Raw genomic sequence first — 22,326 nt, forward strand, 5'->3', positions numbered from 1 at the left:
ATGAATGTGTGGAAATACAATAAAAGATAAGATTCAGAACGAGGAGATACGTAAGAAGGTAGGCGTTGCACCCATTAAAAATAAGATGAGAGAGAATCGTTTACGGTGGTTTGGGCATATTCGACGAAGGCCTATTGATGCTCCATTTAGAAGGATGGCGAAATGGGAAAATATATTAGTTAAAAGAGGTCGGGGTAGGCCTAAGAAGACTTGGATGGAGATGATAGGAAAGTATATGAATGCTTTGAACCTCATCGAGGACATGACATTGGGTGGAAATGATTGGAGGAGAAGGATTCATGTGAAAGACCCAGAATGATTTTCTTTGTTGGTTCATATCGCCGACCCCAATTGTTTTGGGATGAAGGCCTAGTTGTTGTTGTTGTGAAAATGTAATTAGTTGAGTACACGATAACTTGTTAATTATTTATTATTTACCAATTAGTTGTACTAATTAGTCAAGATTGGGCCGGGCCAGGCTCAGCCTTGCCCGCTTCACATTGGGCCAATGAGTCAGGTTATTGATTGCTCTTCAAACCCGAGATCGTCTCGTTAAGAACCGAACCAAAGCTGGACCTATTAATAAAGGGGCCAAGTTCTAAACGGGCTTGGGCCGGGCTGGCCTGATGCCCGGACTGTCTCATGAAAGTTGAAAATAGGCATTCATCCTCGTAAAACAAAAAAACAAAAAAAACATTTTGCTCTTAATGACAAAGGCTACTATTGTAATTTAACTCAAGTGAAAAAAACAATAATAAATGCAGGTCCTTGTTTGCAAGTTTACAAAATAACATAAGTTCATATTTGAAATTTCAGAAATGTAAGGCCCATATTTAAAATTAGGCGCAAAAGGTAGACACTTAAATAGTTTTTTTACTAAATAAAGAAAAATGAGACGGAACATAAATGTCATTGACTCACAGCCTAAGTTGAAGCCGTTCATAAATCTTTTTTGGTGACGTTAAAAATAGATAATCAAATTAAAAAAGTCCACAAAAAAAACATTTTTCTCCTTCAGCAAGAGAAATATCTCAAAGAGGTGCGCGTGTGTGGTGTGTGGCCTCGGCGGCTAAACGCCCGCCCTCTCCCTCTGCCCTCTCTCTCTCTCTCTCTCGTTCGTTATCTTCTCTCCCTTCTCTTGCCTCCTCTACCCTTCTTCATCGAGAGAAAAGAACGCCCACTTCTTCTCGATCCTTCAAAAATCCGGCAGGAAGAAACCGGCGAACAGAGACCAACTTCTCTGTTTGCGTTTCTTCTTGAGTCATGGGTTTCTCGTCGATGGGCTTCGATTTCTCCGCTTAGGAATGGTTTCTGCAACGTCTATTTCCGGTATTCTTGTCAGAATTCGTTCTTCTGTTTATCTTTTGCTGTTATCAATTTCATTTTTTATTTCTGATTTATTTTGGGGGATGTAATGCAGTACTCATGGAGTGTATGAGCCGTTGCAAGCTTGTAAATCCGGATGGGAGTGGCAGATTGGAGTGCAGCGCTCTGTCGTGTGCGTGGAAGGCGCCGCGCGTCCTGAGCGGCTTCCTTGCGAGCACCACTCAGCCTCATTCTTCGCCGTTTCACAGTTTCAGGGCTGAGAAGAGGAATCCGAAGCGCCACGGGAGTTATGTAAGCTCGATTTTCTGTATACCCAATTTTTTCTCTGCAAATTGTGATGCTCACCGTGTTCACGCGTATATCGGCGATGCATGGATTGCATGGTACTTGTTTTTGTATAGATAAAATCATCTCTACTTCAAGTATTTATGTAATTCTAGACACCCTTTTGCGCATGCTTGTTATTTGAAGATTCTCTTGATTTGGGAAGTCCTTCATGGGAGGATGGTGCCATTTTGTTGGGCATAGAAATGTAGAATGGATTGTTCATTTTATTTTCTTTATTCATAACTTGAACCTTAGACTCTCAATCATGGTACTAAAGAATATGTTAGAAACCCAAGATCTGTAGGCTTCTTCAGATTTGTGCTAGAATTGAAGCCAAATGATGCTTACATGCTGAAGCATAGATTAATAAACTGACTGTTTATAAACTTCTCGGAGTACAAGCTTGATAAATGAATGAAGGATGTTGCTACAGCTAAAGTTGAGAGAATGATCTAGGAAGGGGAAATAGCAACTTCGTTGATGCACTGCGACAATGCGTTGAATGGAATGCTCTCAATTCTGGGCATCTCTTATTTTTAGTTTCCATGAAGCCAATTCAGAAAAACGTATCTAGATATGGATCATGGAAGAACAAAAGTTGCATTGTTGATACACAATCTGATTATAGTAGTCATAGAGCTAGGATGAAGTCAGACCCCTTGTAATTGTTGGTTGTCACGGGCAGAGATGATGGATTAGGCAGCAGAAGTATTCGGTCTTCTAGTATTTTTGGATGAGGACTGAATTCAAATGTTGTTGGATATTAACATCAGCAATTTCAGTCCTTTTTGATGTAAACTCTCCAAATCTACTCAGCAAGATCTCAACCAACATGAAACTCTACCAGGTGATAGGTTATTTTGATTTTAGAATAATAATTTCTAGTATACATGAAAACATAGTTTCAAGGAACTCATATGGGCCACTGGTCAGTTGTTCTTCCTTGCTTGAAAAATATGCAACCAAATTTACAAATCTTGGTTGCTGATAGGTCTTCAATTTGTCCAGAAATTTTCATGCATATCTAAGTTACTGCTAAGTTCTTCATTCATCTTGAATTAGTTATAGAAGGCATTTCTATCCTTATTTTCATCTAATTCATTATCATGGCCCTTAATAGCCTTTCTAATCTGTTTTCCCTCCATCATGCTTACACAGGTGATAAGCATTGAACTTGATCCAGCATCCTTTCTTGGATAGGAGAGATTGTTTCATTTTATCAATGATTTCAAAATTATTGGGCACTTTCATAGGATGGATTCTTTGTCTTTGAAATTTGCTTTCTGAAGAAGAAAATGACAGCTTCAACAGACAAAGAGATTGTTGAACTCAAACATTTCTGTTGTTTGCTATTGATTTGGAGTCTGTTGGTTGAGTCTACTTTTTCTATCACATTCATTTACAAAATGTACAGAAACATTCAGAGTAAGGTCAATGTTTGTAAGTACTCACTAGGGTAACCAAAAGAGGGAAATGTACTTCAGTTTTTTGGAGATTAGGGTTGAATATGGAATCTTTCTAGCTCCATGATGATGAATAACCTGCCTCTATGTCCCTAACCTATATGATGTGCCCTACATGTTATTGCAATGTGAAGTGCCAGCAATGAAAGTCCATAGATGATGATTTAAGTGAACTAAACACTAAAGGTTGGGGATGTGGAAGAGGAGACTATGTGAAAAAGACGAATTTCAATGGTCATGAAAATTTACCATTTAGGGGAGGGGATGTGGGTGAAATAATGGAGTGAAGCTAGAGAAGGACCTTTTTCTATGTCAAACAAGGGGAGAAATGTTTATTGTGGATAGGGTGTTGTATGAAGTATCTGGTCACATACATCATTGAATGGTTACCATCATTTTGATCAGATTTACCTGTTTCTTCCCTCCCTTCTCCATGCATTTGCATTTGCCATCACTAAACTTGTCAAATGGACTTGTACTTTGCACTCCTTTACAATGTGCATTGGATTTTGCTATGATAAGCTGGTCAAACAAACATGAAAAGTAACTCTTTCCACTCTTTTTGGATTTGTGTGGAAATGATTGGGGTATAGAGCATGTTGGCGGCAATAAAAAGAAAATTGAGATGCATCAAGAGCACCGTTGTGCTGCCAAGAGACATCATATTCAAAAAATGAGTGTAACTGAGATGCATATGCTTCGATGGATGTGTGGAAAGACACTAAAAGATAAGATTCGGAACGAGGAAATACGTAAGAAGGTAGGCGTTGCATCCATTGAAAATAAGATGAGTGAGAATCGTTTACGATGGTTTGGGCATATTCAGCGAAGGCCTAATGATGCTCCAGTTAGAAGGATGGAGAAATGGGAAAATATATTAGCTAAAAGAGGTTGGGGTAGGCCTAAGAAGACTTGGATGGAGATGATAAGAAAGGATATGAATGCTTTGAACCTCACCGAGGATATGACATTGGATAGAAATGATTGGAGGAGAATGATTCATGTGGAGGACCCAAAATGATTTTTTTTGGTTCATATCGCCGACCCCAATTGTTTGGGATGAAGGCATTGTTGTTGTTGTATCAAGAGCACCGTTGTGGTGGAGTCATTTATTAGAAGAATGACCCAGAACATATGAATATCCTTCTTTGTACAAGTTACTCATATGCAGATTTAACTGGAGATCAAGCACTAGGGCATATTCGACTAGCTATCAGTAAGTCACAGGGACTCGGCAAAGCAGGTGCCGCACCCGCGTCGACGCGACGCGGGTGCGGCACCCGGTGCGGTCAACGCACCCATGGTCATTTTTGTCCAATTTTTTAACGTAAAAAAAAATTCTGTTGCCCGATCAAAAGGGGCTGCGAAAGAGGATTAGGGCAATTTTTTTTGCCCTAATCCTCTCCTCTCCTGCGCAGCTCCACTCTCTCGCTCGCCTCCTCTCCTCCCGACGTCTCGCAGGGGAGCCCAATGCCACCTCCTCCTCTCCCTTGTCGTAGGTACCCTCTCACTCTCTTGTTGGGTTGGTTGGGGAGGGCCTGAGCCCCCCCTGCCCCCTCTCGCTCTCTTGTTGGGTCGACAGGGGAGGGGCTGAGCCCCCCGTGCTCCCTCTCGCTCTCTTGTTGGGTCGGCAGGGGAGGGGCCGAGCCCCCCTCCCTACTCCCTGTTTTTGGCAGGGGAGGGGCCGAGCCCCTCCCTCTCTCTCTCTCTCTCTATCTATCTATATATATATGCCGCACCCCCGCACCCACACCCATGTGACATATATCACCTGCGATGTTTCTATAGGGTATTGGTGTAAAGTGTAAACCAATATGGCCATGTCTACAGAGCTATGTTGATTACATAATTAAAAAATGTTGTTAGTATACTAGGGCAAAAATACTGCCCAGGTATGATAGAGTGTGATACTTAAAGAGTACTTTTTCTATTTTCATTGTATCGGATCATTGAAGATGAAGGACACACGACTGATTGTTATTTTACTAGAGAGGGTCTGTGTGTGTGTGTGTCTCTCTCGCTCTCTCTCATGGACACATGCACAGGTATGCACACACATGCATGCAAGTGCACACACACATTCTCTAATTTCTTGTTTATCGGTCATCGTTGGTATTTCTTTCTAATTAATGAATCATATTAGTCAGATGCTTGATGATACCTACAACTTTGATGCTTCTGTTTCAATCTCAAACCCTTAAAAACTGTTTTTGGTTGGATATGTTTACAATCTTGTTTTGAGTTTAAAATTCATTATTTGAAACTTGGGCATGTACTGTTTAAACTTCTTTTATAGTTAATTGAATTGGTCATTTGGCAACTGTAAATGAGACAATTGTAGTTGTCTTCAAGGTTTCTTTAGTCTTCATTTGTTTTATTGGTCAAAAACATGTTACTGTAGACTCTGCGGAGTTGTGAAGTCTCTTACATCCAAGGCGTGGGCTCCCTGGAACCTGTTGATTCTTCTTATGTGGGAGGGTTTCATAAATTATCTGGACTTTCCGGTTCTTGTAATTTATGGAGGCTTAACTCAACATCATCTTTTTCTTCAGAGGCTTCTGATGCGATATCTCCAGAGACTCTATGGGAGGTATAATGTTCCAAAAATTGTGCTGATCAGTTTGATTGACGATGTTCACTTCTCTTCACTAAATGCATGTTTCACCAAGCCCCAGAGGTACTCTCTGCTTGGTGGACCTCAGGGGTGTTATAGGTGGAGGCCTGCATTAGGGCCAGGTGGGTTCACACCATCCTGGTCAAGGCTGATGAAAACCTAGTTTTCTCTTGGTCATCCAAAATGAAAAAAATCTCCTATTATTTTTTATGGAAAATGCATGTTTATGATACTTAACTAGCTGTTAATGACAGGATTTGAGGCCATCCATTTCATATCTTCCACCAAATGAGTTGCAGTTGGTCAACAATGCCTTGAAGGTATGTCTTTTCAGATGATATGTTGAATGGAATCTTTGAATTTGAAAATGTGATATGATCTTATTCTGAGTAGGCATGCAATTCTTTTGGTTATGTTTCATCTTCACTTACATTCAGTAGGAATATGCTTTTAGTATTTGCCATTTCATTTTGCTTTTGCTGGTCAGTGCAGCTGGCGTTTGAAGCTCATGATGGGCAGAAGAGGAGAAGTGGTGAACCTTTCATCATTCATCCAGTTGAAGTGGCTAGGATTCTTGGAGAACTTGTTAGTGTTGAAATGCTATGAAAGTTCATATATCTTTATAGAATGGTTATTTTCAGAGAGGCTATTGCTTCTGATTGATGATCGTTTGACTTCTGCTTTTATAATGAGGGCAGTGACTTATATTTAGTTAACTGAACTTCATAACCAGGAGTTGGACTGGGAATCAGTTGCTGCTGGATTACTCCATGATACTGTTGAAGACACAAATGTTGTTACATTTGAAAGAATTGAAAAGGAATTTGGTGCTACTGTCCGCCGCATTGTTGAGGGAGAGACAAAGGTGTGGGATATATATAATTCTGTAATTATTGGGTTCATTCTGAAGATTTATTTTATGCATAAAACCCTTGTTATATCAGGTGTCTAAGCTGGGTAAGTTGCAATATGCTGATGCAAAAACATCAGCACAAGATGTAAAAGCTGATGATCTGCGGCAGATGTTTCTAGCAATGACAGAAGAGGTATTTTCCTATTACTGCATTCTCGCATTTTAATCTACATGGGATGTATGTTTACTATTTGGGATGCTATCTGTGTAGGTTCGTGTCATTATTGTCAAGTTGGCCGATAGGTTGCATAACATGCGTACCCTTTATCACATGCCTCAACATAAGCAGGTAATGATTGCCTTTCCATTTTTGATCAACTGTTTTTGTTGTTCTCCTCACTTCTTACATTCCACATACAGTCTAGTATTGCATTGGAGACATTGCAAGTCTTCGCTCCCCTAGCAAAGCTGCTTGGAATGTATCAAATTAAGGTATGTCTAGAGCTATCCTTTTACTTGAAGTCTCTGTTGCTAATAATATGAACTTTGAAATTATCTTCATTAGTTTTGGTGGATGGAGACAGACATTGGAAGCAAGAGGTTTTAAGTTGAGTAAGAGTAAGACAAAATACATGGAATGTCGATTTAGTAAGCAACGAAATAGAGATGGGAGTGTAGTGAAGCTTGGTGAGCAAGAAATACCGGTGGATGATTCTTTCAAATATTTGGGATCTATCATTCAAAAGTATGGAGAAATTGATGGAGATGTAAATCATAGGATAAAGGTTGGGTGGATGAAATGGAAGAGTGCAACTGGAGTGTTGTGCGATCGTAGAATGCCATCGCGGTTGAAGAGAAAGTTTTATAGGACGACTATTAGGCCCGCTTTACTATATGGTACGGAATGTTGGGCTGCCAAGAGACATCATATTCAAAAAATGAGTGTAGCTGAGATGCGTATGCTGAGATGGATGTGTGGAAATACAATAAAAGATAAGATTCAGAACGAGGAGATACGTAAGAAGGTAGGCGTTGCACCCATTGAAAATAAGATGAGAGAGAATCGTTTACGGTGGTTTGGACATATTCGACGAAGGCCTAATGATGCTCCAGTTAGAAGGATGGAGAAATGGGAAAATATATTAGTTAAAAGAGGTCGGGGTAGGCCTAGGAAGACATGGATGGAGGTGATAGGAAAGGATATGAATGCTTTGAACCTCACCGAGGACATGGCATTGGATAGAAATGAATGGAGGAGAAGGATTCATGTGGAAGACCCAGAATGATTTTCTTTGTTGGTTCATATCGCCGACCTCAATTGTTTTGGGATGAAGGCGTAGTTGTTGTTGTTGTTGTTGTAGTTTTGGTGGATGGAATCCAAATGAAAGTTTCAAAAAAGTGGTTGACATGCACAACTTGGTCAGGTTGCACATGAAGCCACTTGACCACCACTATTTCATAATAGCATTCAATGTGCACAACCATGCTAGCATTTAATACCTAAAATTGAGAGAAAAAACAGAGAAAAATGGGTTGCTTACTGCTTAGTTTCATTCGGGGTTAGAATGGTTAGTATTGTTGCATCCCTGTTTTCTTAATGAATTTTGGTCACTTCTATTTTTATAAACATTAAATTATTAGTGGGATTTTAAATTTCTTAAAATTTTGTTGCAAAATGAGATTTCTTTAAGCTGTTGAGTTTATTGCAGTATTTCAAACTTGTGATGGGAAGAACTTCCAAAGAGATGTTTACTGGCTATTTATGCCCCTTAGCATATTTTCATCTCAACAATTCAAGACCTTAATGGAGGGCCAGTCATGTTGTGAATTCTAGAATACATGCTGCTTTTGGTTTCTGCATGATGTGCCTCATCAACCCCCTTTTCTGTTTGGAGATTGAGAGGAATTTTTGTCTCTTCTTTGGGTAACCACGATATGGTCTTCCTCTCCCTTTCCCCATTCAAATTGTCATCAACAGAAGCTGCAAGCTCAGAGATAGTCAGTTTCCTCCCTCTTTGTTTCTCTTTAAATTAACAGGAAAGATGGAGATCTTGTCACGAAGTGGCACAAAACTCAAGATACAAAAAAATAACAAATGAGAAATTCCTATTCTACCCCTATTAAGTTTACCTATACTATTAAGGACAAAAAAATAGGTATATCAAAAGTATACCTTAAGTACAAAAGAAAGAATACAAAAGAATAGAAATACAAAAAAGAAATACCCAAGAAGTATACCTAAGTATACTTAGGTATATACAACAAGTAGAATATTACATTCATCTTAACATCTCCCGTCAAACTTATGGTGGATCACCAAAAGTTTGCAAAAAACAAGACAAGGAATGCCTCCATAAATAATCTTCAAAATGAGATCTTCAATCATCATTAGAATTCCAAGCACATAAATAATCTTCAAAATGAGATCTTCAATCATCATTAGAATTCCAAGCACTCTAATATTCATAGCTCCATGGAGCTTTAGCCCAATCCATGTCTTCCCTTAGTACCTGCAATGAGGAAGCGTCACCGAGTAACAACTAAAATAAAGGGATTATAACACATTATATATATATATATATATATAGATAAAATAAATAATTATAATACTAGATGTCAAGCACACCAAAGACATAAGAACATACAATATATAGAAAATACAATAATTATTTAGAGTATGTTTGGCTGCTCTTTTCAAAAATGAAAAGAAATCTCATGAGACTCAAAATCATTGATTTAGAATCTCATGCAATTCAAATCTCATGTTTGTTTAATATGAGTGTCTCCTCCTCCTCTAACCCTAACCTCTCTCCCTCATTTTTTGCACATTTAAACATGGTATCAAAGCCTGTTTGAGGTCGTGAGAGGAGAGTTTGTCCTGAAGCTGCATGAAGGCATGCTGATGTCATCTTTGAAGGGTCGGGTCGTACAGACGTTTGAGATCTGGCACATGAAGGCAACACCAGGTAGATCATGATTTTAGATGATTTGTATGTAAAAATCATCTTCGTTGGAGGCATGGTTGATTTAATATGGTTTTTCTTCTGATTTTTCAAAAGAGGCATGAACAATAACCAAATTTGGGTTTTTTACTCAATTTGTGCTCAATTTGTGTGAATTGGTGGGTATTTATGGCACATATTGGATGCTTATAGGTTGTTTTTGACCTAGAAACATTATTGTGGTGGTGCGGTGCTCTTGTTTTTCATTTTGGGCGCAATCTATCGAAGTTTTGGGTTACTCTAGCTTGCGGTAACCCATTTTTCTGCAGTTTTGGTTCAGATTCACTGTGGTACAATGTTGGGTCATTGTTATTTGGTGTAAAATATGTGTGAAAGTGGTTTGTGAAGGATCTTGGTGATATTGGTTTTGGTTATTGTGTTTTTGGAGAAGATTTGAATAAGATTTGGGGCATTTTAGCTTGCAGTAAGCTATTCTTGGGCTTTTTTCAAGGTGTCGACTACATCTAGATTGGTAAGGTTGTACTGCATTTGTGTAGACTCAAAAAATTTAAGCATAAATCAGCATATTGAGGAGTTCATTTGTGTCGTGTGTTATCCATTTGACTCTTGAAGTGCCCCTAGTTCTTTCTTTTGTTGGTAAACTCAATCCCTTCGACTTTCTTGGTAATATTTATTGTGAATGGTATCATGGAGAAGGAAGGGATTTAAATAATCCAAGTCAAGTTAAATGGGACCAACTATGCATATTGGGCTGATTTTTTGGAAGCGGTTGTGGTTGAAAAAGGGTTGGGAGGCTATTTAGGTGGTTCAAAAGTAAAACCTAAAGGCTTTGATGAGGACTTTGATAAGTCTATAGAGGAATGGATCATAAACAATGCGAGAGTCAAAGCTTGGATTATTGGGTCCGTGGAACCGAGAATTGTCATGAGTATTTCAAAATTTCATGAGGCAAAAGAAGTTTGGACATATCTCAGGCAAGTCTATAAACAAGAGAATTAGGCAAAACATTGTCAACTCACTCAAGAGTTGAGAAGTATGCGATAGGAAAGTAAGTCAATTGAAGAATTCTACTCTGATATGTAGAGAATTTGGGATACTCTTGCACTGATGGAGGGACAAAAGAAATGTGAAAAGTGTAGGAAATGTGTATCTTGCACTTTATGTCAAACTTGTTTGGGGATCCTTGATTAGTACAAGGAGACTGACAAAGTTATTGGGTTTCTCATGACTTTTAGACCAGAATTTGATGGGACAAGGAATGCCATCTTGTATCGTTCTCACTTACCATCTGTGACCCAAGTCATTGCTCAGTTAATTGCAGAAGAGTCTAAGATAAAGTCTCTTGGTTCATTCTCTTCTGAGGATAATGTCATGGTTGTCTCCAGGTAGATAAGTGGCCGAATGGGTGGAAGAGGTGGTGGTAGGACTGGAGGACGAGGGGAGATGGGATTTGACAGTTGTAGCTTATCGCTCAATCAACCATTGGTTTTTCTTCTTCTGTCACTCCTGCCTCCTCCTTTGGTACTGCTTTCTCAGGTATCTCAGGTTCTTCCTCTGGTTGGCTAATAGACTCTGGGGTTTCATGCCATATGACACCTCATGAGTTTGTCTTAGTCGACTGTTGTCCTTGCAGTGACACCTTTCACACTGCAAATGGTTCTTCTATGTCTGTCTTAAGAGTAGGTTCTATTACATGTGATTCTTATCCTGGTAGTAAATTCAATATTTCTCAAGTTTATCATGTTCCATCTCTTGCTATGAATCTCATTTCTGTGGGTCAAATTATCAAACTTAACTGTAATGTTATCTTCTCTTTTATTGGTTGTGTTATGAAGGATTAGTCGTCAAGGAAGAAGATTGAGATTGACCATAGAAAATGAGATCTGTACTATCTGGATTGGATTGATATAAGGGAGTAGAAGAGAGTTCAAACCAGATATGAAGCTTCAGTTTTGTAGCACCAGAGACTGGGATATATTTTTAGCTCTAGGATTACAAAGTTTAGTGTTTTCAGGAAGTTTTGGAAAATCCAAGCTAGTTGTGTCAAATCATGTTCAAGATTCTGAGTTGTAGATTGGCCAAGAGTCATGCTTTGCCATTAAAGTCTAGTGATTGCGAATCTGAAAGTCCTTTTGATTTGATATATTTAGATGTATGGGGTCTTTCTCCTGTTGTGTTAAAAGGAGGATCATCCTATTTTATGACTTTTATAGATGATTGTACAAGGCTTACATCAATATATTTTATGAAAAACAAGTGATTTTTTTTTGAAATCTTTAAGAATTTTTGTGCGATGGTTGAGAATTAATTTGCAGCTAAGATCAAAACTCTACGTATTGACTCTGGTGGTGAATATATTAGTTGCGCGTCTCTTTTTTGTGGGCTTTTCTGCTCAATCTGTCAATCTACCTTTGTTTTCTTTCACTATGGATCTCTTTCAAAAAAACCTTCCGTCTTGTGCTCTGTACATAAGGGTGGCTCGACTTTTTGGAAAGGTCCTCATTATAGTGTCTTGCTTTGAAGTGTGAAGCAAGTCATGTTATTCACTCACTCTTTTTTTAGTAGGTGAAGAAAAATTCCTAGAAGAGAGAGTTGTGATTAATCAAAAGTCTTGTCCTTACACTCCTGAGCAAAATGGTGTAGCTAAGAAAAAACAAACATATTTTGGAAACAACAAGAGCCCTTCTGTTTGGAGGAGAGGTACCCAAAGTGTTTTGGGCTGATGCAGTTCCAAACTATGATATATTAAAGGTGTTTGATTGTGTATGTTTTGTTTTGTTAGTTGATAGATATAGGGACAAGTTATCTCTTAAAACTGTCAAATGTGGTTTTTTTAGTTTTGTTGAGGGTAAAAAAAGATACAGGTGCTATGATCTAGTTGGAAAGAGAGTGGGTATCCAGGCATGTGGTTTTTCAGAAGAATGTGCTATACTTTAGTCAATATGGAGAAAAATTGGAAAATGAGACTGACCTACCTTTTTTGGTTTCTTTTGAAGAACAAGAAGGTATGGGAGAGAAGATGGAGAGTCAAGGGGAGCAAGTTCTATATAGAGAAGATGGGTTTGGTCAGACATATTCAAGAAGACGTGAAGGTATGATTGAAATTCTATTTTTTGATCAAGTGGAAGAGCAAGGAAGTGAAGAGGCCAATCTTGATCCAATTCCTATGATAGCTGATTCAGGACATCAACAACAAAAGTTAGAGTTATCATCTTTTTCTTCCACGTCTTCTTAGGTACGTAAAAGTTCTAAACCTTCTGTACTTCCGTCTCGTTTTGTGTCTTATGAGTCTTTTGTTCCTCATTATCGTGCTTTCTTAGCCTTAATCCATTTTTATGTTGAGTCTGAGTCCTACGCAGAGGCAGCATGAAAGGAGGAGTGGCAAAGAGCCATGGTTGATGAAATGAATGTACTTGAAATAATGCAGACATGAGAACTAGTAAAACCTCCTAAAAAAATCATTGGTAGCAAATGGGTGTACAAAGTAAAGACAAAGGCAGATGGGTCTGTCAAGAGATACAAAGTCATATTGGTAGCCAAGGGGTACAATCAGAATTTTGACATTGATTTTGCAGAAACTTTTGCTCCTGTGGCTCATATGACCACAATTCGTACATTATTAGCAGTAGCTGCAGTGCATAAGTGGGATCTTTGGTAGTTAGATGTCAATAATGCATTCTTGAATAGGGATTTACAAGAAGAAGTATATATAAAATTACCACAAGGATACTCTGATTTAGAAGGCAAAGTGAGTAGGCTTCACATTGAAATGAAATGGGGATCTTCGAAACACGAGCTTAGATTAACAAGAGCAAGTGTCAAGAATGACACTAAAGCATAACCCTTAAAAAGGGTATAACTGGAAACAAAATAAAAATAAAAATGTATTCTTTATTGATATGAAAAACCAATTGCTTAAGAAGCATTGGAGTAAAATACAAGAGGGGTTGCACCCCTTTATATACACAGCTGAAAGAGGACTCAATAGAGCTGTTGGGCACAGTCCAACAACTCTATTTAGAGCTCTTGGAATGTGTCAGTCCAACAGCTCTATTAAGAGCTGTTGGACTGTGTCAGTCCAACAACTCTATTGCTAGTCAAGTCTGGACAGGACTTGACTAGCAACAGTCATTCTAGTTCAAACTGAACTAAATCACATAAAGACAAAAAATAAAAATAAAGGAAAAAAATTACAGAAAAGAAAGAAATGAAAAATGTATTTATATATATAATAATATAATATTATTATATATACATATATGTACAGTTTTACATTTTAACACCCCCCCTCAAACTTACGGTACAATGAGCGAAAGTTTGTCTAAGAGAAAGTGAAATCGGGGAGCAACGAGAGGCTTTGTAAAGAAGTCTGCTAACTGATATTCTGAAGTGACATATGGCAGATCAATTATCCCGTGTAGATATTCCTCTCTGACGTAGTGACAATCCATTTCGATGTGTTTGCTGCGTTCGTGGAATGTTCTGTTACTGGCAATGTAGATCGCACTTTTGTGTAATGAAATGGTGGTCTTCAACAAATGCACAAATGACTCACAAACAAGTGTCTATTGGAGACACTACAAGCATGACCCTTGAAAGGGTATAAAAGGAAGAACACTTGAAAAATAAATAATACTTTATTCATGAACAAAATGCTTAAGAAGCATGGTGATATACATTGAAGGGGTTCACCCCTATATATACAAAAAAGTGGGAGAGAGGAGAGCTCATTTTGAGCTCTCCAAAAGAGACGTTGGATTCCAACGTCTCTTAATATAGCTGTTGGACTACAGTCCAACAACATTTATTATTATAGCTGTTGGACTATAGTCCAACAGCATTTATTATAGCTGTTGGACTACAGTCCAACAGCTATTTGCACAGTCAAGTTCCAACAGGAACTTGACTGGATCAAATATCTAGTTTCTATTAAACTAGATGCTAAAAAAGAAAATAAAGAAAAATAGAAAAAGAAAATAATAAAAGAAAATATAATAATATTAAATAATATATATATATATATATATTACAGTTTACATTTTAACACTCCCCCTCAAACTTACGGTACAATGAGCGAAAGTTTGTCTAAGAGGAAGTGAAATCTGGGAGCAGCGAGAGGCTTGGTGAAGAAGTCTGCTAATTGATATTCTGATGTAACATATGGCAGATCAATGGTTCCATGTAAGTATTCCTCTCTGACATAGTGACAGTCCATCTCAATGTGTTTAGTGCGCTCATGGAATGTCCGGTTGCTTGCAATGTAGATCGCACTTTTGTTGTCACAACACATCTTTGAAGCTTGCGTTGCTTTAGCTCCCATATCCGCCAGCAATCGTCTGAGCCAAACAACCTCCATAGTGGTGGTTGCCATGGCTCTGTATTCAGCTTCGGTGGAGGAAAGAGAGACTTTCTGCTGCTTCTTGCACCTCCACGAAATTAAGGTTTCACCTAGGAACACACAAAAACCAGTAGTTGAGTGTCTATTATTGGGATCACCTCCCCAGTCAGCATCAGTATATGCAATTAAATTTAATGAAGATGAAGCATACAAGAAGAGTCCTCGTGAAAGAGAGGATTTTAAGTATCTAATAATACGCAAAATCGCTCCCATGTGCACGGAGGTGGGAGCATGCTGAAACTGACTGACTGTATGAACCGCATGAGTTATATCTGGCCTAGTAATGGAAAGATAAGAAAGAGCTCCAATAAGCTGTCTATAAGGAGTAGGATCATCAAGAAGTTCTCCATCATCAATTTTCATTTTAACATTGACCACTTCTGGAGTGTCTACTTTCTTATCATCTGTAATTCCAGACCTGGAAACGATATCAAGAGCAAATTTAGATTGAGATATCAAATACCCCCGAGGGGAATAAGCAACTTCAATGCCTAAAAAATATCTTAATAAACCTAAGTCAGTCATTTCAAAGTGAGTTTTAAGAAGAGATTTGATATTTGCAACTCTCTATTTGTCGCCTCCGGTGATGATCATATCGTCCACATAGAGAAGAAGAATAATGATGCCTGCATCAGATTTCTTAACAAACAAAGCAGTGTCAGTTAAACAAGGTTGAAAACCAATATCAAGCATAACATGACTAAATCGGTCATACCAGGCTTTTGGAGCCTGTTTAAGACCATAAAGAGCTTTTTCTAGACGAAGAGCTTTACCCTTAGGGATACTAATACCAGGTGGGGCTTCCATGTATACTTCTTCAACGAGATTCCTATTCAAGAAAGCATTTTTGACATCTAATTGAAAGATAGGCCATGTTCTAATGGAGGCCAAGGCTATTAAAGTTCTAACAGTGGTCATACGGGCCACAGGAGCAAATGTTTCTTCATAATCGATGCCATACTCTTGAGCATATCCTTTTGCTACTAAACGGACCTTATATCTTTCCAGGGCCCCATCACTTTTGGTTTTGACTTTGTATACCCACCTACAACCTATAGGTTTCTTACCCGGAGGAATATCTTGTATCGTCCAAGTATTGGCCTTTTCTAGTGCATCCAATTCTATTTTCATGGCTTCTATCCATTCTATATGATTTTTTGCTTGAGAATAGGATGATGGTTCAACATATGATTGTATTAATGTAATGGCGGCCCTATACGTGGGTGAAAAAGATTCATAAGACACAAATTTTTCTGGAGGTTTAGAGATTCTAGACGTTCTTCTAGGTGAGACTTCAGAGTATTTTTGTAATGCACATGGAAGATTTTGCTCTCTACGTCTTGAATATTGTAGACTAACATCCCTATGGATTTGCTCTTCATTATCATCATTTTCAACAACAATAGGACTTTGATCATTGTCAAGGCCACATCCAACATCACATTCATTGGATTTTGAAGTTGGATCAATTAAAAACGAGTATTCAGTGACATCCTTGGATTTTTCAAATTCAAAGAAGCTTTCTTTTTCCAAAAAAGATACATTTCTTGACACATAATTTGTCATTTTGAAAATCGAAACACCTATAGCCTTTTTGATTATCAGCATATCCTAAAAAGGCACATGGGATTGCACGAGGAGAGAGTTTGTCATTTCTGTTGGTGAAAATAAAACATTTGCATCCAAAGACTCTTAATCTAGAATAATCTGGAGTTAAATTAACAAGCTTTTCTATTGGAGTTGTATTCTTTAATGAGGAAGATGGCATCCTATTAATGAGGTAGGTGGCAGTTAGGACCACTTCAGCCCAAAAACTTTTTGGAACTTGATTTGCAATTAGCAATGTCCTAGTAGTTTCCATAATGTGCCGATGTTTGCGTTCGGCTAGGCCATTCTGTTGTGGAGTGTGTGGACATGATCTTTGATGTGTAATACCATGTAAATTGAGATAGTCTTTGAATTCGTTGGACATAAATTCTCCCCCTGAATCAGTGCGAAAAACAGAAATATCATTTTGAAACTTATTTTTAACCATTTTATGAAATATTTGGAAGTTAGCAAAGACATCAGATTTATGTTTAAGAAAATAAATCCAAGTATGTCTAGAAAAGTCATCAACAAAAATGACATAATATGTATAACCACCTTTGGAAATAACTGGTGCGGGGCCCCAAACATTCGAATGTATTAACTCAAGTGGTCGTGAGGAAACAAAAGTTCTACTAAGAAATGGTAACCTTTTCATTTTGCCAAGAATGCAGTCTTTACAAGAAAAATTTTCAGAATTACAAAATTTTTCCAAACTTGGAAAATATTGAATTTTAGACATATGAGGATGGCCAAGCCTTTTGTGCCATAAATCCAATTCTAATTTCTGAATATTATAACAAAATGCATTCTTGGGTAATTCCAAAAAGTCCATGTAATAAAGTCCTCCTTCTTTATGGCCTTCCCCAATCAGCTTCCCTGACTGACGATCCTGTACCCAACAACCATGAGAAGAGAAAGAGATATTACATCCATAATCAGATATTTGCGAGACAGATAAGAGATTCAAATTAAGTTTAGGGATATATCTAACTTCTGGGATAAAAAATCTTTTGGATTTTTGAAGATTTTCAAAACATCCTATTCCTTTTACTTCGAGAGATGTGCCATCGGTTGTAAAAACCTTTGACACACTTGAGTTATTTTTAAGACATTCGGATAGACTATTAACATTTGGGGTCATATGAAAAGAAGCACCAGAATCTAAAAGCCAAGGAAAGTTACCTGGACCGGAGAAAGATGCAACTGCCGCTCCAGTTGAGGCTTCGGTTGAGGAGGATACCCCTTTGAGAAGAGGTTGAAGGATTTCCATCAGTTGAGCCATAGACACAGGTACATCTTGATCTTTTGACTCAGATTCAACAGATGCAACTCTTTTTTCTTCTCTTCTTTTTAACTTTGGACATTGAGGCCTATAGTGCTCCGGTTCATGACAATGATGACAAATAACTTTTCTTTTATCAAAGTCGCCGTTTTGCCTTCCAAAATGAGGCGGCTTGTAAGTACGAGTATGATTTCCCGGTCTAGATACAGCTAAAACAGAGTCATCATCAACTTTTGGAGTACTTTTTCTAAGTCTATTTTCCTCCATAGTGAGCTCTTCTATAGTATCAACAATAGAAGGAATTTTTCCACGATGTAAAAGGGCCGATTTGGTGGATTCAAACTCCGGCCTTAGACCATTCACAAATTGATAGAAATGTTCCATATCAAGTTGCTTTTGGCGAAGCTCGATGTCTTCGGCACAATGCCATTTGGGCTCAAGAAGCGCCAACTCTTCCCAAAGTTCGGACAACTCATTATAATATTCTCGAATAGTTTTATCTTTTTGAGTCATTGTCCGAACTTTATCTTGTAAATTGCATACATGTGCAATATCTTTAAGGGAATACATGTTTTGGAGGTATTCCCAAGCCTTATCGGCATGCTCAAACTTAGCTAGACTAGAGCATTTTTTAATGTCTATGCTATTGATGAGCCATGACATAATTTTTGCATGCCCTATCCTCCATTCTTTCCATTTCTTTTCATAAGTGGCTAATGCCTTACTCTTCTCTTCTTCCGTTAGAGGAACCTCTTTATCACCCTCTTTCTTGGTAAGAGATAGTTTAGGTTCCAAATCGGAACCATCCACTATACCCCATAAACCTTTTCCCCAAATGTGGTGCTTCATAATCGAAGCCCACATTACATAGTTAGTATCATTTAGCTTCATAGGAATGATGGTGATCTTATCATTGTCATCCATCTTTTACAAGGGTAAGAGAGGAATAAATAGGAGGAGAGAGAGAGAAAAATAAAAAGAAAAGAAAAAGAGTAGACAAAGGAATAAGAGAGGATACAAAACCAAAATTTTTTGTAGCACAAGTTCGCCTTTCTTCAAACAAATCTTCTTGAGCCAAGAACAAGGTGATGAAACACCTTTTGTAAATGTGGCACGGAAATCGAGGCGGAAGCACTTCAAGATCTAAGGATTTCGTAGCTCTGATACCATGTAATGAAATGGTGGTCTTCAACAAATGCACAAATAACTCACAAACAAGTGTCTATTGGAGACACTACAAGCATGACCCTTGAAAGGGTATAAAAGGAAGAACACTTGAAAAATAAATAATACTTTATTCATGAACAAAATGCTTAAGAAGCATGGTGATATAGATTGAAGGGGTTCACCCCTATATATACAAAAAAGTGGGAGAGAGGAGAGCTCATTTTGAGCTCTCCAAAAGAGACGTTGGATTCCAACGTCTCTTAATATAGCCGTTGGACTACAGTCCAACAACATTTATTATTCTAGCTGTTGGACTATAGTCCAACAACATTTATTATAGCTGTTGGACTACAGACCAACAACATTTATTATTCTAGCTGTTGGACTATAGTCCAACAACATTTATTATAGCTGTTGGACTACAGTCCAACAGCTATTTGCACAGTCAAGTTCCAACAGGAACTTGACTGGATCAAATATCTAGTTTCTATTAAAATAGATGCTAAAAAAGAAAATAAAGAAAAATAGAAAAAGAAAATAATAAAAGAAAATATAATAATATTAAATAATATATATATATATATATATTACAGTTTACATTTTAATACTTTTGTTGTCACAACACATTTGTGAAGCCTTTGTTGCTTCAACTCCCATGTCAGCAAGCAGTCGTCGGAGCCAAACTACTTCCATGGTCGTGGTTGCCATGACTCTGTATTCAGCTTCGGTGGATGAGAGAGATACCTTCTGCTGCTTGTTACACCTCCACGAGATTAATGATTCCCCTAAAAAGACACAAAAGCCAGTGGTTGAGTGTCTGTTATTGGGATCACCTCCCCAATCAGCATCAGTATATGCAATTAAATCAAGAGAAGAGGCGGAAGATAAGAAAAGTCCTCGTGAAAGAGAGGACTTGATGTATCTGATAATACGCATGACTGCTCCCATATGAACAGAAGTAGGAGCATGTTGAAATTGACTTGCTGTATGAACAACATGTGCTATATCTGGTCTGGTAATGGATAGATAGGAAAGTGCCCCGACAAGCTGTCTGTAAGGAGTAGGGTCTGTAAGAAGTTCTCCATCATCGATCTTCATTTTAACATTAATAACTTCTGGAGTGTTGACTTTCTTATCATCAGTAATACCAGACCTCAAAACAATATCAAAAGCAAATTTAGTCTGAGATAATAAATATCCTCTAGGAGAATAAGCAACTTCAATGCCTAAAAAATATCTCAACAAGCCCAAATCAGTCATTTCAAAATGACATTTAAGAAGTGTTTTGATTGTTTCAACTCCCTGTTTATCGCTTCCGGTGATGATCATATCATCCACATAGAGAAGAAGTACAATGATCCCTGCATCAGAATTCTTAATAAACAAAGCAGTGTCAGTTAAACAGAATTGAAAACCAATATCAATCATAACACGACTAAACCTATCATACCAAGCTTTTGGTGCTTGTTTAAGTCCATAAAGAGCTTTTTCTAAGCGAAGGAATTTACCCTTAGGAATACTTAGACCTGGAGGGGGTTCCATATATACTTCTTCAACTAGCTTTCCATTTAAAAAAGCATTTTTGACATCCATTTGAAAAATAGACCATTTTTTGATAGAAGCTAAGGCAATTAAGGTTCGGACAGTAGTCATACGAGCCACCGGAGCAAAGGTTTCTTCATAATCAATCCCATATTCTTGGGCATAACCTTTGGCTACTAAACGGGCTTTATATCTTTCAAGAGTACCATCACTCTTGGTTTTAATTTTATAAACCCATCGACATCCTATAGTTTTCTTCCCTGGAGGAAGATCTTGAATATTCCATGTAGAAGCCTTTTCGAGTGCATCTAATTCAGCTTTCATGACTTCTATCCATTTGATATCATTTTTTGCTTGAAAATATGTGGATGGTTCTTCATATGAGTGAATTAATGCAATAACTGCCCTATATGTGGGTGAGAAAGACTCGTATGATACAAACTTTCCTGGAGGCCTCGAGATTCTGGTTGATTGTCTAGTTGGAATGTTAGAATATTTCTCAAGTGCACATGGAGGATTAGACTCTTGTCGCCTGGAATATTGAATACTAGTATCTCTATGAACTTCTTAATTTTCAACATTAAGATCAATAATTCTTTGATCATTATCAAAGTTACAATCAAGGTCATATTCATCAGATGTTGATGTTAGATCTAGCAAAAAGGAGTACTCAGTGACGTCTTTTAATTTTCTAAAATCAAAGAAGCTCTCCTTTTCAAGAAAGGAAACATTTCTAGACACATATAGTTTATTATTTTTGAAGTCAAAACATCTATAACCTTTCTGGTTTTCATCATATCCTAAAAAGGCACAAGGAATCACACGAGGGGAAAGTTTATCATTTTTGTCAGTAAATATGAAACATTTGCACCCAAATATTCTTAGTCTAGAGTAGTCTGGAGAAATGTTCATAAGTTTTTCAATGGGAGTGATATTTTGTAACGAAGAAGATGGCATCCTATTAATGAGATAGGTGACAGTTAAGGCAGCTTCTGCCCAAAAGTCTTTCGGGACTTGATTTGCTATTAATAAAGTCCTAGTGGTTTCTATAATATGGCGATGTTTTCGTTCTGCCAGTCCATTTTGTTGATGTGTATAAGGACAAGATCTTTGATGTGTGATGCCATGCAATTTAAGATAATTTTGAAAATCTGTGGATAAAAACTCTTTCCCTGAATCTGTGCGAAAAATAGTAATATCATTTTGAAACTTGTTTTTAACCATATTATGAAAAGTTTGAAAGTATGAAAATACTTCAGACTTATGTTTGAGAAAGTACATCCACGTATGTCAGGAGAAATCATCGACAAAAATAACATAGTAAACAAATCCTCCTTTAGAAATTACTGGTGCAGGACCCCAAACATCCGAGTGTATTAATTCAAGTGGTCTTGAAGAGAAAAAGGTTCTGTTCTGAAATGGTAATCTTTTCATTTTGCCGAGAATACAATCTTTACAATCAAATGATTCAGAGTTACAAAATTTCCCTAGATTTGAAAAATGTTGGATTTTGGCTATATGTGGGTGACCAAGTCTCTTATGCCACAGTTCCAACTCTATTTTTTGAATATTATAACAAAAAGCTTTCTTCGGCATTTCCAAAAAATCCATGTAATAGAGTCCTCCTTCTCTATGGCCTTCCCCAATCAGCTTGCCTGACTGACGATCCTGTACCCAACAACCATGAGAAGAAAAAGAAATATTACACCCATAATCAGAAATTTGAGATACAGATAAAAGATTTAAATTTAATTTGGGAACATGTCTAATTTCTGGAATAAAATTTTTTTTTGTTTTATAA

At 37.6% G+C, this 22,326-nt stretch overlaps 1 protein-coding gene across 2 annotated transcripts in view; it reads left to right on the top strand.

Moving 5' to 3' along the window:
• The first annotated feature begins 1,019 nt into the window (after positions 1–1,019).
• The window catches only part of LOC149820541 (putative GTP diphosphokinase RSH1, chloroplastic), a 66,591-nt gene continuing 45,284 nt past the window's right edge, over positions 1,020–22,326 (top strand). Inside the window, exons 1-9 of one of the 2 annotated variants that reach the window (XM_089982459.1) lie at positions 1,020–1,329; positions 1,421–1,617; positions 5,518–5,706; positions 5,985–6,050; positions 6,223–6,315; positions 6,464–6,595; positions 6,675–6,776; positions 6,855–6,932; positions 7,004–7,075. In XM_089982459.1, the coding sequence (XP_089838585.1) occupies positions 1,305–1,329; positions 1,421–1,617; positions 5,518–5,706; positions 5,985–6,050; positions 6,223–6,315; positions 6,464–6,595; positions 6,675–6,776; positions 6,855–6,932; positions 7,004–7,075 (954 nt within the window). In that variant the 5' untranslated portion in view covers positions 1,020–1,304. The remainder of the gene's footprint in view (positions 1,330–1,420; positions 1,618–5,517; positions 5,707–5,984; positions 6,051–6,222; positions 6,316–6,463; positions 6,596–6,674; positions 6,777–6,854; positions 6,933–7,003; positions 7,076–22,326) is intronic. The other variant, XM_089982460.1, reaches the window with a different exon arrangement.

This window comes from Nuphar pumila, chromosome 12 (genome assembly GCF_984573655.1).
Source record: "Nuphar pumila chromosome 12, dmNupPumi1.hap1.1, whole genome shotgun sequence".
In the NCBI taxonomy this organism is placed as follows: Eukaryota; Viridiplantae; Streptophyta; class Magnoliopsida; order Nymphaeales; family Nymphaeaceae; genus Nuphar; species Nuphar pumila.